This window comes from Melopsittacus undulatus, chromosome 7 (assembly GCF_012275295.1).
Source record: "Melopsittacus undulatus isolate bMelUnd1 chromosome 7, bMelUnd1.mat.Z, whole genome shotgun sequence".
Classification (NCBI taxonomy): domain Eukaryota; kingdom Metazoa; phylum Chordata; class Aves; order Psittaciformes; family Psittaculidae; genus Melopsittacus; species Melopsittacus undulatus.
The window spans coordinates 43,371,832-43,389,353 of NC_047533.1; the positions used below are offsets into that span (position 1 = coordinate 43,371,832).

General features: G+C 36.3%; 1 protein-coding gene across 3 annotated transcripts in view; it reads right to left on the reverse strand.

Moving 5' to 3' along the window:
- RXFP1 (relaxin family peptide receptor 1) overlaps positions 1-14,737 on the reverse strand; it is a 30,825-nt gene extending 16,088 nt beyond the window's left edge. Inside the window, exons 1-4 of one of the 3 annotated variants that reach the window (XM_013128998.3) lie at positions 14,597-14,737; positions 3,094-3,198; positions 2,154-2,259; positions 737-808 (exon numbers count right to left, since the gene is read on the reverse strand). In XM_013128998.3, coding sequence (XP_012984452.2) covers positions 737-808; positions 2,154-2,259; positions 3,094-3,198; positions 14,597-14,708 — 395 coding nt within the window. In that variant the 5' untranslated portion in view covers positions 14,709-14,737. The remainder of the gene's footprint in view (positions 1-736; positions 809-2,153; positions 2,260-3,093; positions 3,199-14,596) is intronic. The other 2 variants (XM_013129000.3, XM_013128999.3) reach the window with 2 other exon arrangements.
- Between the last annotated feature and the right edge of the window lie 2,785 nt (positions 14,738-17,522).

Genomic DNA, 17,522 nt, shown 5'->3' on the forward strand with positions numbered 1-17,522 from the left:
TGTTCAAAAGCAATAAGAAATTTGACCCTTTTTTTTTCAAGACTGTAAGGTCATAGTAGCACTTAACTTTGTGAACACGAGATGGTGCTGCAGTACAGCACACTTTCCATAACAGTTACACTCTAAGTTCCCAAGGGCTATTGTCTTGAATCGGTGATATACGAGCCCTACTCCTACTAAATTTTGCATTTAATTCTGATTTTCAGTAGCTCTATACAAAGAAATCTTGTTAAAGGCTATGATTTTTGAACAACATATATGTTAGACATGATAAAACATAACAATTTGGCTAGTTGTGGTGTTATCAGATTGTTACCAGACATAATTAGGAGTAAAAAAAAAGCACCATGTGACTGCGCATCCCAAGACAATGGGAAGCTAAAGTTTAAAGATTTCTGTCTTGCAGAATATATGGATTAAATTACTTTCATTACTGTTTATTATAAAAGTAACTTCCTGCAGACATGATTAAAGTTTAGCATTCTTCTGATACAAAACAGAATATACAGAAATTATGGTTTTGCAAATGAGAGATGTCAAATCAAATTATTTTAGCCAAATAGCCAAAGTAATGTGTAGCCAAATGAGTTACTCAATTAAATGAGGGGTAAGACAAAACAGAATTTGGTGTGGAAACTGACAGTTCTCACTTAAATGTTAAGCTCTGTGTATGTGTATGAGGAAGAATGAATATTTAAGACACTAAATAGATGTATTAAATTGAAGCACTCCTTACAGATATTTAAGGTCTTGGTATTTCTTGAAAGTGTCAGCAGAAAGTTTCCTTAGCAGATTCCTCTGAAGAGACCTGTAGGAACGAATGCACAGAGTAAAACTACTCTCCCAGCTTTCTACAGTGCTACCACTTCTATTACTCAGTAAGAGCAGCTTTTATACTGCTAACTAGTAAAAGCAACATGAAAGCATCTGAATATGCTACCTCTGCCTGAATATTTGTATCTATTTAAGCAGTAGGCCAAATACTGTATCATGAAAATTACTCTTCCATGTCCCCAGAGCAACTGACAAAATTATAATTAAATCTGAGAGTTAAAAAGATTTGACTACATATTAAACCACAGATTTATTTCAAATCTCAAATACATAGACAGCTCATTTCCCAGTGTGTGTGTCCTCATGCCCCCATCTCCACTTGCCATCAACTCAAGTGTCCTGTTGAGGATCAAAATCATTCAGGGTATGTTTTGATTAGAAGAGAGTCTAGTCTGAATTCAGCTGAACCAATTTACTGATTTTTCTATAGGTAGAACTTAGTCATTATTTTTGAAGTCTTTGATGACCCTGAACCAACAGCCAGTTTAAATATATATTTGACATTCCACATCAGCCTTCATTATGAAGTACTGCGGTATTTGAACATGGACACAAAAAAGAGAATGTCAGCCACAAATGAACACAAACTGGTACCAAATAGAAAGATTCATACCCCTACAGTACAGGGAAGATCCTCAGGTAAGGACACAGAAGTGCCTTCTACTCGTCACACAGAAAACAGCTTCTCAAACAGTAATGTGCAAATTAAGAGCAAAGTCAACATTCCCTGATCTCTTCAGAAATTTTGACCTACAGATACAGGTCTGTATAATGACCCAACCCAGATTAAATTCTTTTAAAGAATGGCATATTCAGAAATATGAAATGAGAATGAAAAAGATTTGCTCAAGTAAGTAGTTCCACTGTATTCAAGGATATTGATTATTGGCAGGAACATAGATTAGGAATATTGCCAAGATCATAGAAAAAGGTCTTAAGCATTGTGTCATAAAAGGAAGCATTTATTTTGAAGATTTCTTTAGATTTCTTGAAACTGTTGCTAGTTCAAGTCACTGTTACAAACATGAAACAATCACTGTTACAAACATGAAACAATCACTGCTACAAACATGAAACAATCACTGCTACAAACACGAAACAATCAATTCACACAGCGTTTTTTAGTTCCTTTTCTTTTGTGCAGGAAGAATCTGTGCTTAAGATATTAAGGGGTTTATCAACAGACACACATTATGCTTTCACAAGCACCAGATGAGTCAACCTGTCTGTCATAATTACAAGGCTGTAGTTGTGAAAATGTTGTAGGATTGGTAGTCAATCCTGAACAGAGCAAGAGGCTACTTTTTTGTTCTACTTACATTATGGTTATGTTTGAAGAGACTGATGGGACAGCACGCAACTTGGCAGCATCACAGAAGATCTCCAGCCTTTGGCATGTACACTCTGCTGGCACAGCACCAGCCACTGTGTGAGAACAAGAATATGGTCATGGCAAAAGGTGGGATGAGTGTTGTGATGGGATGTGAAATGAGGTGTAATAGAAAAAAAGACAGATATACAAGGCTGTGTTGAACAGAAATTAAGGCACTTGTTTTTACATAATTGATTCAGATCTGGGAAACCCTAACAATAAATATAAAGGGACACACAAAAAAATGATGTTACATCCTGATTTCTGTGAAAAAAGCTTGTTAAAAGCTCTTGAGTTTTAGGCTTGATACACAGGACTCTGGCATGGATTTTTTTTTTTTGTGTCTCTTTTTTAGGTTATACAGTCCTCATATTTACTAGAATTAGCATAGCTCTGTCCAAGTGAAAACAGGGTGAAAATGTGTCAGGAAATCTTTGCTCCCTTTCACCCTATTTCTACACTTCAAGTTAGTGCTCATGGTAGACAACAGAATCAGAAAATCCATCCAAAAGTGACAAATGCCCACAGAAGTGGAGGGCGTTTGCAAGAGTCATTTGATGTATGAAGAAGTGATTTGGAGGAATGTTGCCTTCATTTCACTCTGAAAGATGGGTGTTTCATGGACTTTACAGCAGCACTGATATATTCAGATAACATTTATATTGCCCTCCTAGTTTGCATGTATTTGACACTTTTCCTACAGGAAATGAATCACTCTAAATGGAATTGAAATTAGCTTTGATACATTTATTCATCTGAGGTAAATTCTGGTTTACTATAAATGAAACTGAACCATGTATTTCTCTTTCTGATAAGCATATTTGAAGTGCACTTCTTTCTAGAAATCATCAGTAATAACCACACAAGTAATATCTGTAATTACTTACAGCACTCGGGTGTCTTTGTCTGAGATGCATACAGAGATTTCATTTGATAGTATTTGTCCTTTGTATAATGTTTATCAAATTGTAGAGACCATCCATTGTAGTCCTCTAATACACAAATAAGCAAACCACAAATAGAAGTCACATTAGAATAGAAATAGATAGAAATAGAAGATAGAACGACCTTCACTAAATTTAGGTACATCAAGGTTTATCTAAATAATTTTTTTTCCAGAACATCTCATAGACCATTAAATTACTTTATTTTTACACCTCTGCTAATCACATGCATACATAGAGACTATGAACTGCATAGTTGTAACAGCTTGTTATACCTTCAACATTTTCTGTGACAGTTGCACCAAAATAATATAATCTTTCATTTCAGAACTTTTTGTTTATGTAGGAGTCTAAAAATGAGAAGAAACCATATTTTCCTACCTGCTTAAACATGCAGGTTTCTCACTTAGTCCACGAAAACTCAAATGATTACAACGATTCCAACTACTTCTTTCAGATGGCTCTCTCACACTATCACAGCCTATAATTTCTTTCCTGAAAATCTAGATGAAGGCCAAATCATCACTGCTTTTCAAGAGAATGGGTGATGTGGTGTAACATATTCAAGTGAGTATCTTTAAGTTAAGCTTAATGTTCACCCTCTTAAGAAAGTATTACATATTACCAGTCTGGTCACTATGTATAGATGTACTAGCACAGAATGGTTTATATCCATATAGGCAAAAAGTGAAGTGTAGGTCTTTCAGTTTCTTTCCACGAATAGGGATTTCCACATACAGGGGTGCTGGAAATAACTACAGATCTACTTCTTGGAAGCCTTTCACATACTGCCATACATCAGTAAATTTACTGATCAGGTAACCGCTTCCAAAACAGGGCAGGAATAAACACAGAAGGAAAAGAAGATATTGAGAGATTACCCCAAAACTTTCCTTCAGAAGCTGTGATCCAATTTTAGCTTCATTAATTCAACTCTGAACGTTCTTCAGCTTTACCAATACCATTTAAGTTTAAAGCATCTCATTTAATGAATATGTGCCAGTGGCAGAAATGCTCCTTTGATTGTCACCCACTATCTGTGAGTTAAACCACAAGTGATAATTGAAACCATTACTTTATAAAGATACCTACTGTCAAACAACATCTATATGAGAACTCTGAGGATAGCTCTGCTTTGATATTTATTAGTCTGTTTCGTCTTTATTATAGTCTAAGTAACACTCCTCCCTCCTTACCAATTTCATGTGGTAATTGTTTAAACTTAAATACAATTCCTCATGGATATTTCTCTATAAATCTTTATATTCAAATAAACGTTACTACTATATATGTAGGCTTCAAAATAGCCAGGGGGAAATAAATGCATTTACTTCTTTGCAACTTTTCCCACTCTGAAATGATGTTTCATTTTTTGTCTCATTGAAGTTGTTTTCTCAGCTAGGTAGAGAAATTACTTTGAAAGCATCCCCTGAAGCCTGCCTGCGGAGTGTCAGCAGATGGAGCTGTTACGAGAGATGCCTGCCTCTTCGCTGCCTAATCTGAAGAGCTGATTAATAGATATTATGAAAGATTAAGTAACTTCAGCCAAACTATCTTTTATATAGTTATTAGGTTTTTATGCATAAATTCAAAAGATAAAAGATTCAAAGGAAACAAAAATATGTCTTCAGGAATTGTTCCATTAAAGTAAAAGACAGACTTGAAAAGTGCCTTTTTCTCTCAGAAATTAAGGTGAATTAGTTTATGTCTTGCAAGAATGCTAGTTTCCCAGATAGAGAAAGCATTTAAGTCCATTTCACTAAATTCCTCAAAAGCACTTGGTATGCTCTGATCCAATAACAGTTTTGCAAGTTTAGATCATTACAGATATTCGGAAGCCACCTAATACATTTTGGACAAAATGAAAGGTGTTGGCAAAGCTGCAGCAATATTGCTCCTGCCTATTTTGAGGGCTTGGAAGTTCATTTTTATGACTACCTGCAAAACGGAATCTGTAATTGATGAAGTGATGGAAACAGATCCTTTGCCAAGCGGATCTGCCCTGTGGTTAGTGCTGTAACAAGGTTTCCCCAGTCACTGTTTCTGAATATTTAACTGGAGCACATCCATTGACTTTCATTTGCAAGACTGGACCCACCAATTGAAGCATGAAGAAACCAATGCAGAATACAATGTATGCAAAAGAGGTAAGATGGAAGAAAGGAATCTTTCATTGAGAATTTTTTAACAGAAATCTATCAAGATGTATTGAAAATGAGATTATACTTGGCGCATAATCATACTGAATAAATATTTTGCAGTCAGGAATACAATCTCAAAATATTTTTTACTTTCCAATTCATAATTACATTCATAGAGTTTTGGACAGCTAACCATTTATCTGAAGATTCTGAATATATAATTAAAAGCCACAAATTCTAATCCTCCTGTAAGCCAATGAAAAAGTAAGCCAACATAAAAAGTATAATTTTTCTGCATTTCCCAGCTTCTGACACTGAAGAATGGATAGGTGAGATTTTATTCCACCTTTTAGTATTTTTAAAATGCTTTGCCGGGTGACAAAGCATGTGCAAGAGGTGACCATCACTGTAGTTCACATCTGCAGAGAAAAAGGATGAGCAGTGCCTCCTACATAAATGAGAATGAGGGAGCAGTTCACTATGAAGGGGAAGTTTACCAGCATTTCCAAGGAAATCAAGAGGCAGCTGTGTACTTCTGGGTGGCCATGAAAGAGAAAGGGGAAAAAAGCACAGAGAAGAGAAAAGATGGATTATTTTGTACTGGAAGCATTCCAGTTGTCAAGTTTCTGGTCAGTTCATTTTGAAGAATGTTTTTTTTGTTTTTTTTTTTTTTTCTCATGGCATTGATTTTCCCGCTATTAGAAATCCAAAGGCATATTTTAACACAATAAAACAAGTTATTGGAAGTTTTCTGACCCTCAAAAATGTTTGCTTTGGGCCAAGGTTTGTGCCCAAGCCTGGGACAGTCTTTATTTTATACAAACTCTTTTGTCGAATCCCAGAAGAACATATTGTGCAAATAACTATATTTAGTACAACCATTTGGTGAAGCACTAATGCCAGAACTGTAAATCACTTTGTGATCGTTTAGAATTTATATGATAGGTTTGTGACCTGTTTACCTCTGTCGAGACGAGGTTCTCCAAACACTTTAAGGAATGACTGGTAATAGTACTGGTCTTGAAATCCCAAATCTATCATTTGGGGGAGTAGAGCTCAGATGAGAAATAGCTTTTTCCCAAGCCGGTTCTAAAATAGATTGTTGGCTGCACTTCTGTAAAAAATTAGATCTGAGAAAAGAAGGCATCAGGAAATCTTCCCCCACACAGGATAAATGAAATAAGTAATTGTAAACTAGACTTATCTAACTACAGATAAATACACTGTTCCTGGCTAAAAGTTGTCAATTACTATTTCTGATGGGAAAGAAATGAGAAAGAATATGTTAATCCTGACAAACTACAGATTTGAATAATCTTTTCAGTGACAGATTCAAGGAAATAATCAGCTTTGCTAAATTAAAGATGCATCTCCTATTTAGTAAACTTGTGAACAGGACGTTATCTATACGACTTTCGCCTTCTGTTGGCCATGTCTTCATGGATTATTATGCAGAGAAATGAATACATCTATAAAAATTTGAGTTGCTTGAAAGTCCCTTTATCAGGGACAGAAGAGACAGAAGTCCAGTGAAATGCAAAATTTCCTCTTAGTTATTAACAATATTCAAAGATCTCAATAATTAAATCAACACCCTCCCACACCCCCCCCCCCCGAACCTCAGCAAAGCTATTCCACTTGCTATTTGCACATCAGTGTAAACCTGATTATTACAGTGCCCACATACCATGGATGAATGGCAATGACAGACAATAAAATTTGACCATATATGAAATATTTCCCCCTGAAGCTTGAAAATCTGATCTTTTGCCAAATATTTACTACATTTTGAGCATGCTGCAGACTTCCAAGCATTTTCTTTTTGCTTCATAAACAGAATTTACTATGTAGAGCTCAAAACTGAATGGTGTCTCATGCATTTAAGTGTCACATTCTAAGTATGATGGAAAAAAAAGCCACGTCAGGAAAAGCTGAGACTAACTATAGAATTTTTCATTATTTGTATTAATTTGAAATAAAAAGTCACCAAGCCCTTCTGCAATGTGCTGAGGCAAAAATGGGAAACTCACCTGAAATTTCTCACCTTTTATGAGCAATCTTGTGATTCAAAAGCATATAACTTTTATATAAGTGTTTTGAAACATCCCACAGAAGTGCAGATTTCTGCTATGGGAATCTAGAATATGATTTGATGAACCTACAGAACTGCAATCTCTGTAAGCTTATACACCTTCAAAGAAACGCATAGGAAAACAGCATGACATCTATATAGATTGTCATTACTTTCATCCTGTTGAATTTTATTATAGGCTCTTTTAAAAAAAAAGAAGCGGTGTGTTATAACTTATTTAATCAGGCAAGCCAGTCACCCGATGACTGTGTGGCGCACAGGAACAGATGAGGCCTGTGCTTTTAAAGGTAAATAGGTGCAAGACTTCAAACAGCCGCTCCCTGCTCCAGTTCTTTCAGAAACCTCTGTGATTTCCAGCCTATGAGCTAGACAGAGCTTAACGAGCATCTATAACTGAGCTTAACCACTGGGGAGCTGAATGCTGCCTTTTGTTTGGAGACCTTTTAGGCCTGGGTGCAACACAATGGCACATACATTTAGCCAGTGAAGAACTCCTCTGGAGAGTCAGAAACAAATTAAATCTGCATGCCTGTTCTCGCTTCACTGTACTGGAAAAATGTGGCTATGACACTGTGATTAAAAAACAAATGCAGACACACTTACAACCGTTGCCTACCTGCCAAAAAATCAGCTTTGCAGAACTATCAGCAAAATTGTCCAGAAGACAAATTTCTAAACACTAAGGAAACTTATGTTCTCAAAATAGCTCATACTACTTTGTTCCATTACTCTACATAATTAAAGACCCTGCTTGTGAAAAAAGATAAAATGAAACACCCTAGCATGGTGTTCCTTCCATTGCCTGTTTATTATTGCTAGTAAGTAGAGTGGTAGTCAAATATGTAACAGTAGTCACTACCTTTTTAATGCCCCATTCACAGTGAATGAATCTGGTCTACAGAAGTACAAGGGATTAGACTCAATGCACCTGACTTTGGTTTTGAAATAAATAAGAATTCTGATATTTGCATTTTTAACAATTCTTATGTTTAAATACTTCCAATCCTAAATATGAACTTACACCTGTGTTACTTGCACATAACCATTTCCTCTAGAGATTTACTAGTAATAAATGAAGACCCTATTCCAAGAATCAGTTCTGAAACAGAGCATCAGAGCTGTTCAGGAGTGTGAAATGGCAGTAACTGCAATTTTAAACAAAGAATAAACCATATCTACTCAATTCCCAATTCAGTTTTAAAAAAAGAAGAATCAAGACATTTATTTTTGAGATTTAGATGTCACAGACTGCATGGGAAGGTGCTGTGTTTTGTATCTCCTGTTTCTGTGACAAGTTGTAGGAGATCACAATCTAGATTTGTTCAGCTTATATAGAGAAAGAAAGAAAATCACTGCTAGAGCAGTGCTTCCAAACAGTCATATCCAGTACTATTTTGGAAAGCTAACACATGAGTAAAAAACATTGTGGTTTTGGGGATTTTTTTTAAAACATCTGAGCTTTTCATTAGTTTCCTAATTTAGGTAAATTATGACTTTTGCTCACTAAAGACAGCGGAAGCCTTTCCATTGATTTTAGTGAAGTCAGTGGAGGTCAATTCTCATCAGGCTCAGCCTTGCTTCACAAGACATGTTGTTGTCAAAAGCCTGGGTGGTGTGACTGAAGGTTTCATATTGGTCTTATTGTTTGCATTTTAAATTAGAACAGAACATCATAAATCAACCAACCACATAGATTTTTGACTGCATGTTTGGGTACTATCAAACACTAATGGAAGTTAGGAAAAAACTTTAAAATCTGAAAGCAGGCATATTTATAAAGAAATGAGTGCACCTGTACTTTACAGCCAAGGGATTTTCAGAACCTTTAACTAAAGGATGCTGATGCATAGTGCTGAATATATTAGAGAAAAAGCAGTAGGACTTAATCTTTGACTTCAACACGTAGAAGAAACAGGCTTTCAAAGTGTCCAGGTAGGATGTAAAGTCCAGAAAGGAGAAAAGCTGAGTGACTTTTCAGATCTCATTGTTTCCATATTTCTCCACTTACAACTTTGTACCAAACTAAATTCAAGAGCTAATGGGTGGCTTTGGAACATAAAACTTGAGGTAAGCTACACTGCAATTTACTGGAAGGCTTCTCCCCAAGACCTGTTATCATATTAACATACAGCTAATTTACAGTTATGAGGAACAAATCATGTTGACTATCAAACAGAATGGCTGGAATATTAGGGACAGTTCAACAGAGATCTTGGAATATTACTCAAGAAAAACAAAGATTTAATCTCCCAGAGATTTAAAATTTAAATGCATTTGAATTTTTACCTAACTTTGTAATTAGCATAATAGGACTACAAAATAACTGACTCAGTGGTGTATCTAGAAGAGGTAATTACACAAAAAATTGTTAGGCTGGTAGCATTACACTTTTATCACTGCATGTAATACTAGGAAAATAATATTCAGAGAAAGTTGACCCTTATCTAGGGTAAAAGTTCAGCCCTGAGTTCTGTTGGCATATTAGAGAATTGAAAATAAATAAAAATAAAGTGCTTCTGTGTAAGATTTACAACTTAAATACTTAATTACGCAGCAGATCAAGGAATATTTTTGTCTAAAGCTACTCAGATAGTTGGTATTTTGAAAAATAGATGATTACTGGCAATGTTGCTTGTCTTCTGTCCAAATTTGTGGAGTACATTTTGTTATGATTTAACTTTTCATATGTTTTTGCAATTTTTCATTTGCCAGAATTTGCTCATCCAAACAAACACGCAGTTTAAGATAACAAACCACGTGTGGACTCCATGCAAAGCTACATCATAAATGCTACTGTTTTGTTGTTTTTGTTTTGCATTAATCAAATGATGTTTTTATTTACTGTTAGTTTTAGCTTTGCTTATCATTAAGCATCATTGTCAAAGCAGAGATTCCAAAATGCTTCTTTCCATGAATATGTACTTGGAAATATGTACTTGGCACTTTTATTATGTCACTGGGCATCAAAGGGCTTTGCCTAGAGAGTTGTTAGAATACATTAACATTGTAGCAGCAATGTCTTCCATGTAAGAAATAACTCTGCTTGTTTTAGGAACTATTCCCAAGTCAACATTGCCATAGCATTAGGTGAGCAGAATGCATGATTATGCCTGGTATTTATCCTTCTTGCTCATGTTTAAAAAGCAATGAAGTAAACAAATATTCTAACCTCCTGTCTATAAACAGAAAGTAGCTATGGAATCAAGTGTTGCAGCTGTAAAGAAAGAGGTAAAGCTCTTCCTTCGAAAAACAGCCTAAAACCATTATGTTTGAAATCAGTCTTCAGTAGGACTGAGCTTGAGTACAGAAGGATGCTGGAATTGATATATATATATATTAATGATATCTATATCTATATGTATATATATGGGGTTTTTCCCCCATACATTTTGATTTTGGTAACAGATTAAAAAAAACCTTCAAGTAAAATATGAGATATAGGCTGAACTCTTCAACCATGCACTCAGTGTTTTTGAGAACTTGGTGCTTCAGAAAGGGTGAGCATGGGGCAGAGCAGCAGGGAAAAATTTACCGCCACACTCAAGCCTAAAAAAGGAAAATCCTCAAACCCGTAAGCCTCCATTACAAAGTATGGAACTTCAAATAAATAATTTTTATTTAAAAACATCATATTCATGACAAATTTGCAGAGGCACACACTACTCTTGATGGACTATGTTTTCAAGTTCAAAAAGTAAGATTGCATTTTCCATGCACATTTAAGGTTATCTAGTGATAGTTCAAAAAGCTTCCCATCACTTTGGCCATGATAAATTGCTAGACTTCTCCTCTTACTGCAGTTTACATTGCCTCAAGCTCTTCCTCATCAGGATATCACACACAGTATTTTACTAGTTTTGGAAACCCAGCATGGTGGAAGTGAAAGAAGAATCAGATTTGAAGAACGCACCATGAAGCCAATCTTTACGTGCCTAGGTTGGATATGAACAGTGACTACAGCACATCTGAAAACACATCCCTCAGTGAGGACGTAGTTTAGTTTGAAATACTTCTAGTCATCTTTTGCTGTTACCGAGCATGAAGTACACTAAACAGGACTAATACTGCAAATCCTCTCAAAGATTACCACAATAAATATCTCTATGGGAGTGAAAGGGTGAACGAGAGAACTTCACTCATTAAAAAAGTAGAGACAGAACTGCTACAAGATGGAGTGACTCTCTACAAGTACATTCAGAGGTTCCTATCATGTTGGTCTCTTTTGTACTGATGCCATTTACTTTTTGTTTCAAGGGCATTTAAAGGCTTTTATAAAGTAACTCTCTTAGAAGAGCTACATGTGCTTTTTACACTGATTGCCTCTCTGCTTGTTTCATTCACTGATGTTTCTTAAAAGGGTTATTTCAGTAATTGCAGTTGCTGTTAGTGTTCAGTATGCTTAAGGGCTTGTATTGAGCAGCTGGACTTTGGATTTTCTGATGTTTAGAGTACCTGGTGTTTTTTTTTGTTGTTGTTGTTTCCCCCCTACCCACAACAGCAGCATTATGTTTTTTCAAAAGAAGTGTTTGGTTTTTTATCTTTTCTTCTTCATCAGCATGGTCCTTTCCATCACAGAAAGAACCACTGTCCATGGCAGATTTTTACTTTGTTTCCTTATATTATGCTATTAGTTTGTACATAAGGTATGTGCAAGTCTTCACTGTAGAATTTTTCTGTAGGTTTAAGGTGGTGCTTTATCATTACTTAAGAAATCATAAGTAAAGCAGCTGGTGAAGCTCTGTTTGAGATACATGTATTAGAAAAACCTTAACATTTCCCAGTTCCTTTCAGGGTCTGTGGTGATTTTTTCCATCCCCACACATGTTGGGTTGAATGTTTTAGACTGGCAGCCTTCGAGTTCTTATTCAAATTATGCAAGATGACAGTGTGCAAGAATTTAACAGTTGAGCTACTTAATTGAGTACCTTGTGGATAAGATTAAAATTTCCAATGGTACTGCATGCAACAATTACTACAGCAGAATATTTTAATTTTTAATTGCTTTTCTGTAAGCTGGAGCAATGATTTATACTGAAAACCAGTTGTAAATTAAAAAAAAAAAAAAGAGTGGAAGGAACCGGATATAAACGTTGCAATAAGGCAAGGATACTAACGTGGTCCTGAGAAACTGCAGCAAACAAAAATAGCCGATAGTTTCTTTGCCTTGGGAGCTAAACAGACCTATCCCACAAAGATCTCCATGCTTACTGCAGTTCAGGGGCATTGGAAAAAATCTCATCAGGACATTCCATATTCTCAGGCAAGGAAGCAACTCTTCCTTTATTCAAACTGCAACACAAGTTTTTGAGAAACCATTACTGCTGAGTATGACCTTAATATGTTATACACGGCATGCATTTCTAAATGGAATATGAGGTCAAGACAGGAGAAAAACACTGATGGCATGCTATTCCCAGTAAGTTAATACAATGACTCTTCATCTTGTGTAATTCAGGCTTTTAGAAATTGAGGCTAATTCATTCTTGGATTACTATACCCAGAAGAGGATTCAATATCGCAGATGAGTTGTCCTGCAGGCTGTACTGTCTCGTACATCCCATTACAAAACTGTGAATATCCTAATTGCCATCTGATCAAGCTGTACACTTTCAGCAAGTCCATGTACAATAGACTTTCTGGTACCATACAGAAATGAAACATGGATTAAAAAACGAATTTACAGTGGTTGGACTTTTAACAGAAGAGGGCACCACTGTTAGTTTCTGTCACTGTAGGACAGGATAATTACAGGAGAAGAATACAAGAACCAGTCTGGTTCAGAATTTTGATTACTGGCAATGGAAAGTATGTTTGTGGCATCAGCAAAGACATAAAACTAGAAAAACCTGCAGGTCCATATGATGGGATAAGAATTAAAAGTGGCTTTCATATGGAGTAAAATGCTGAAATTTGATAGGTATAAGAATAAGGTGCTACACAGGTACAAAATGAACTTCACAGACATACAACGAGAACAACCATTTTCAAAACTTCTTTGACTTTGTGGAGAATGCTTGTGAAAAAATGCCTATATGATATTTTGTTTGAAACTTCCTTCAGACAATTCCTTTTGTTATACATAGCATACTTGGAAGTTTCACTTAACAGCTGAATTCTCCTCTCCTGACCCCCAGCTCTGATGGCAATGTGCCTAGCTGGGATAGGAAAACAGTTCACCTGCTTGGCCCCAGGGAGCTGGAAGCAGTGCGTGAGGAAGGGCACCATGATTCTGGCTGCCCTCCATGTCTACAGGAAAGCTACCAAGGAACAGGAAGTCTAGTTTCCCCACCTGCCATGGCTCAGTAGCTCTGGAGAGTATCTTTGAAACTAACCAGGCTGTTAGTAAGCTGACAATACCACTAAATAAAAAGTGCTGGGACCAATTTTCTCTCCCTGTGTTCAAAGCTCACAACCAAATGGCTAAGCTGTCTTCTCACAAAATACAGGGAGGTCTTTCCCAGGCTATCCCAGGTCTATGCCACCCTCTGAACTGCGTGAGACACACTGCTCAGCACAAAGTACAGCTGTGCTGGGGCCATTCTCACAAATCAGCAGGATGGAAAGGCAAGTGCCAGTGCAAAGCCTGTGCTCTGGCCCTACTTGGTAGCAAGCAGGGGTAAAGGTTACAAATGAGTTAGATTTCCTGGCTACCATCAGGCAGGGCCAGTGGTGGCAAGGATAGAAACAGAAGGGAGCCATGACCTGACCATGTGTATTCCCTGAGATTTTGACACTTCCAAACCCCAAAGCCTGGTAGCAGCACAGCTTGCACAGCACACTCACACAGTTGCTGTTTTCTCCCAAATCAGGACATGGATGTTTTCTGAAAAACCTTGAAAATTCTTCTAAGTTATGCTTCCCACATGAAGTTCATTAAGCTTCATACAAACTCTGTTAGCACATACATCTACCACTCCTCAGTGGAGATGTTTGCTAGATTACATGCATCCATTTGTACACATCAAAATGACACATGCAAACAAGTTCAAGACAGGGATGAAACTGGATAAAGTGATACCATACACAAAAATGTGGTTCATCCTTCTTTCCTAGCAAATGGCTTGTAGTTTGGCTTTATTAGCTATGCCAAAGACCTGTTGTATACTCTGCAAAACATTTAACTTCCTATTCCTACCACAATTCTGTTAGTGTGAGCACTACATGGGTTTCAGTGACTGCAGGTGCTAGACACAAAGAAATCTCAACCACGTACCACAGTTTTCTTCATCGGCTCGATTCCCGCAGTCATCCTCACCATTACAGTGAAGTTGTTGGGGCAAGCACTTTGTGATATTGCCACATGGAAAGTAGCCCAGGGGGCACATGATCCCAGCTCCAGAAACATGATCTTCCAAAGAGTCACAGATGACTAAATAGAAGCAGAAAGAACAAGCTTACTTTCAGATGTGCTCTTAATGTTGACAGATCTTTCAGATTACGCTTTTATAAATACTCATTTGCATTTGAATGTAAATATCAAGGGATAAATACATATTAGTCCATTGGGCATGCAATTACAATAATATATTAAGTACTTGTTAACTTCTTGGCAAAACCCATTCATATCATCAACTGATTAAAATTTGTTTTGATATAAAGCAACCAGGTAATGACTCCCTATGTGTCCTAGCAATAAGATGGATATGCTAATGATACGAGACAACTGACCTAAGGCCACTATTTAAAAGGATTAATTTCACTTTGCACTAGAAATTAATTTATTGTAGCAACATACCAGATAAACAGTGCAGATATGGATTATATTAATTTGTGCTGCAATTTTAGAACCAAATGGATAAGCTCTTTTATACAAAGCCAAAATTCTATGCTTTTAAATGTATTCCAATTTTAAAGCAATTACTAGATGTCAACTGATCAAGGATCAAAGAACAAGAAAAGTAGGTTCAAATCTGTGATGCAGTTTTGCTGAAATAAGACAACATGAAATTGCCATTATGAATCCTTTCAGAAGAATTGTCAGCTTGGTCCAAAAAATTTGGAGATATTGTTTAGACTCTATCAGTCTAAAGTTTATGTACATAGATGCTGTTCTGTTAAACCACACTTTATAGGAAGTAATTCCACAGAATACAGGGACTTCATTCAAGCAGTGCTGAGTGGAAAGGTATAGGAATGCTGATGAGTGACAGCCGGGGCAGCAGGAGAACTCAATTCTCAGTACTACAGCAGATCCAAATACCCAGGTTTGCAGGCACATGATGCCTTACCATCCCTCCAATGCACTTGAGGAACAAATTCTGCCACCACAACTTTTTCCAGGGTAAGTGCAGCTGAGCTGCTGCTTTGGCTGCAGGGTGCCAACTCAGATTTCTTCCCAGGAGCATAATATAGAAAGGATTTTAAATTAGTCTACAATTGAATTTGTTCAGTCTCCAGTATATTGGAAATGGAGAAAAGCATCATCAGCACAGAACATTACCTAGTGTTCTTCATGTTCCCAAAGCTTCAGTAAGACTACCTAGTGAAGTATCATTCTGCAAGGGCCTGCTAGTTCAAATTTTGAAGTACTTCCGAAAAGGAATATTACTTCCTCATTTTTATAGCTATCATCTGACTTAAAGGATGCTGTCACAAAAGAAAAAGATAAAAATTGCAATACATATTATAAGTTTCATTGCTGTCTTAGAGCTTGTGAAATACTCTACAAACTTCATAACCAGATGATTTTGAAAAGTTGATTTGCTTTTATTCACGACTGTATAACCCATGCAATTTCTGAGACTTCTGCCTTAGTTCCTTACCCCTCTTATTTGTGTAACCAAAATTAAGGCTACATTCTAATCCCAGGGTGAATTTACACTTGGATATCATGCATAAACCTCTCTGCTGCTCTATTCTTATATTCAGAACATTATGCTTAACCTGTTCCGCTCAAAAACAAGTAGCAAAAAAGTCTTATGTAGGCTTAGTGTTAAGCAAACAGAATACGTGCAGTACTTGGTGTCTAAAGTCTCTTGCTGCAAAAAAGACAGATGTCACAGACCACTAAAGTTCCCTTCAGTGCAGTTATCTGTCATGACCTGAGTAACTACTGAAATGCTAGGTAAAAGACAAGAATCTGGAAAAATTAAACACAAATAGAAAAAAACCCAAACACCAAACAGTCCCTTACATTTTGTTAAGCTTTTTACCCTAAGCATTGGAGATGTATTCCGACTGAGCTGAACTTTGGGCTTACAGGGGCTGATCTTTTACAGCTTAAATTTAAAATTATGGCCTTTCTCTTCTTACAGCACTATTCAATGGATTTTTCATAGCATTTTCCAGAAATTATTATTACTTAGTCAAATAATATTAATCCCTGAACTAATTGATTTAATGTAACAGTTTAGAAATTCTTTGTAAAACAGTACATAATCCTTTACTGTGTTTAATGTTTTGAATTCTCTATAAATTTATAGCCTTGATGATATCTGTTCTGAATCTCTGCATTACTCATTTTGTGCAATGTTGGATTACACCGGCATGTAAATATCTGCCTGGCAAAGAAGATAAGGCATCAACACTTAACAGCTTCACCCTAGTTGAAAGCACTGGTCTTTGTCCATTGACTTGTTAACATCACTTTGTTTATGTAGAAAAAGACAGAAGTTTGGACCCTGCAGATTACAGAAGATTTATGAATGGAAAACCCCCAACCCTCTGAGGAAATATTTGGCAAAGCTGACAAAGGTAGAAGGAGATAAGACAATAAAATCCATTGTAAAATGCTAGATAATATTAAAACAATTCTTTTTTAGATTAAGGAAATTAAAACTGTGTTTTATGTGAGGAAAATGGATAAAGATAGCACTGCAACAAGAGCAACAAATAACAATGCTTTTTATTCTGCAAATACAAACTTTATTGACACTGAAGTCTACCATGTCAAGATAATGATCTACCACACTATATTTGTGATGCAGTATTAAAGGTGTCAACTTTTCTACCTGTTATTGAGTATGAAAAATTGAACCAGTCTTCTAGTATCTTGTTTCATTGCCCATTATTTTTTAGCAGCTAAATGTCCTGATAGAATAGTTTAAAAAATATTGATTAATGATTACTTCATCATGTAATGTCACTGGATGTTCCACATCAGTGCTAAATCAAGAAGAAGAAAAACGGTAATTAGTACC